Source organism: Miscanthus floridulus, chromosome 16, assembly GCF_019320115.1.
Source record: "Miscanthus floridulus cultivar M001 chromosome 16, ASM1932011v1, whole genome shotgun sequence".
In the NCBI taxonomy this organism is placed as follows: Eukaryota; Viridiplantae; Streptophyta; class Magnoliopsida; order Poales; family Poaceae; genus Miscanthus; species Miscanthus floridulus.
The window spans coordinates 101819207-101821586 of NC_089595.1; the positions used below are offsets into that span (position 1 = coordinate 101819207).

General features: G+C 39.5%; 1 protein-coding gene across 1 annotated transcript; it reads left to right on the forward strand.

Annotated features, from left to right (window-relative positions):
* Positions 1–632: 632 nt before the first annotated feature.
* On the forward strand, positions 633–2013 carry LOC136511139 (protein MICRORCHIDIA 2-like). The gene is made up of 6 exons (XM_066505329.1): positions 633–708; positions 797–872; positions 1083–1155; positions 1253–1384; positions 1558–1656; positions 1900–2013. The coding sequence occupies exons 1-6, from the start codon at positions 633–635 to the stop codon at positions 2011–2013; spliced, it is 570 nt and encodes a 189-aa protein (XP_066361426.1).
* Positions 2014–2380: the final 367 nt, after the last annotated feature.

The following is a 2380-nucleotide window of genomic DNA, read 5'->3' on the forward strand; positions in this document are numbered from 1 at the left end:
TGTACATACATATACAGATCTACATCCCCATTAAGTATTGTTGTCTTACTATAGTTCTTGTCAAACTAACTTGTGATTAGACCATATCTACCGGGAGACTGTTCGCCCCAAGTTTCAGGACGAAAATGAAACTTCACATCAGTGGACATTTGGTGGTATGCATATTAATCATTGTGTATTCATAGTCATACTATATGATTGTTCCTATGTGTATTCTGTTCTCATATGCTTTCTCTGTCACTCTCTCAGCTGTAGCAGAGCTTCTGGACAATGCTGTAGATGAGGTGAACATCATTTCTTGTCGATTTTGTAGCCTTGATGGAGCACAGAACAGTTGCACATCTTGACAAGTTCATCATATTGTGTCATACATATTCTAGTTTGTTGCTGAATTCCCTCTTCTTGAAACAGATACCACATGGTGCTACCAAAGTGCTGATCGATAGTGTCACCAATCGGCGCGATGGATATCCATCATTGCTCGTACAAGGTTCTCCTCCTAGATACCATTTCAATCCTTGTTTCTTAGGAAATCAGCATCATCCACCAAGTATGCTTGCCATGACAAATGAGTAAGGTTGTTTGAATTCATTCGCATATATTTGTTTGTGCATAAAGACGATGGCGGAGGCATGGATCCTATTTCTCTAAGGAAATGCATGACTGCTGCAAGTCCAAATAGGAAGACGCCTGATTCAATTGGGCAGAGTATGTACTCATGTCTTTACCAATCCTCGACTTCACATCCTTGCCATGTTTAGTGTTATATCTAACATTTTTTGAAATTTCTGATCAGATGGGAAAGGATTCAGGGCTGGCATAAGCTACCTTGGTGCGAGTACTATTGTTTTCAGCCGTCACGTGCATACCAGGTCAGAATTTCCCAAGATCCTATTAAGGATTCAGAAATTTCACATAAATAACTCAGTTTGTATAGGAACCGGGAGAGGAGAAGTTCCTGATCTTGGGACCTTACATGTATAACATTTTCTGTGCAATTTTGTGTTTGGGACACATAAGTAATTACATTCTGTGTCACTTTTTTCTTTGATTTATGACATTGTGTTCTTGTTTGGTTCCAGTACCCCTACTCAATCCATTGGTATGTGTGTGGCACATAATGCTCATTTGGCAAATCAAATCGAAATACCCATGGTATGTGTGTGCGGCACATAGTGCTCATTTGGCACTGACCATGATGTCTGAGGACCAAAATTCTAACATGTTCCATGATGCTTTTTTCTTGCTTTAGGTGCATTACGAATACGATCCGGTGACAGGTGAAACCACAAGATATGAGCGCGAGCCAGGGCAGTTCTCTATCAATATGTCAATGCTGCTGAAATTGTCGCCCTACAATTCAGAGGAAGAGCTGCTACAAAATGTGTGTTTTGAGATGATTATTCAGTCTTGTGGTTCAACCATAGTTACATTACTACATGCAAATCATGTTCTCGTTTCTAACCATAATTAAATTACTGGATTTTGTTTGAAACCATGTGCTACTGAAATAATTGACCCGGAGAATTGTTTGTTGATGTGTCTGCTGCTAAACAGTTTAATGACATCGGTCCACATGGAACAAAAATCATTGTGTCCAACCTGTTACGCAGCACTAAAGGTGACTTGGATCTCGACTTCGACACTGACACGAAGGTAACAAATACATACCGATTAGATAGAGTATCAATACTAGCTTAATGGTATTGTATTTTGATGTTATGACATCTAAAAAAGGATTCCACTAATGTGACATGCCTACTGTTATCATGGAGTTCATATCATGAATTACAATTCTTCTCTTTTTTTCCACGTGGATGCCCATTTTGTTCATAAATTCCTACCTGTACACACTCCTCGTTATCGAATAGTTCAACAATTCCTCCTTGCTTATTGCAGGATATTAGAATTAGTGTACCACCAACAATGCATCTAGAAAACGAAGCTGCAGGGGATCAAAGTAATTTGGTATATCAATACAGGAGATCTCTCAGGGTGCAGACACTTCTTTAGCTTACATGAATTCTTTTCCTCAAATAGTCTGTTTATGTGTTCCTAAAATGCCATTCTCTGCAGGCCTATGCTTCCATCTTGTATCTGGGCCTACCGAAGCACTTTAGAATCATTCTTCGGGGTGAAGAGGTTAAGCGTCGTAACCTTGTGACTGAGCTCAAGCAGAGTCAATGCATAAAATACAGGCGCAGCATGGCAGAAAGGGACGATGAAGTGGTATGCCACATTTTCTTCAAATTGATTTCCTCAAATGTCTAACCATGTTCATAGCACTAAAAGTATACAAACCTATGTCAAGCGAGGTGGTCTATAGTCATTCTAGAGAGAACCGTTGTTGCAGATTTTCAAAGTGAAAAAGATTGTGTTG

Excerpts from the sequence above, each read along its gene's own strand:
- LOC136511139 (XM_066505329.1), top strand. The coding sequence starts at position 633 with ATGGATCCTATTTCTCTAAGGAAATGCATGACTGCTGCAAGTCCAAAT. Across the intron at positions 709-796 it reads GCCTGATTCAATTGGGCAGA|ATGGGAAAGGATTCAGGGCT; the intron begins GTATGTACTCAT and ends ATTTCTGATCAG. Across the intron at positions 1,385-1,557 it reads AGGAAGAGCTGCTACAAAAT|TTTAATGACATCGGTCCACA; the intron begins GTGTGTTTTGAG and ends GCTGCTAAACAG.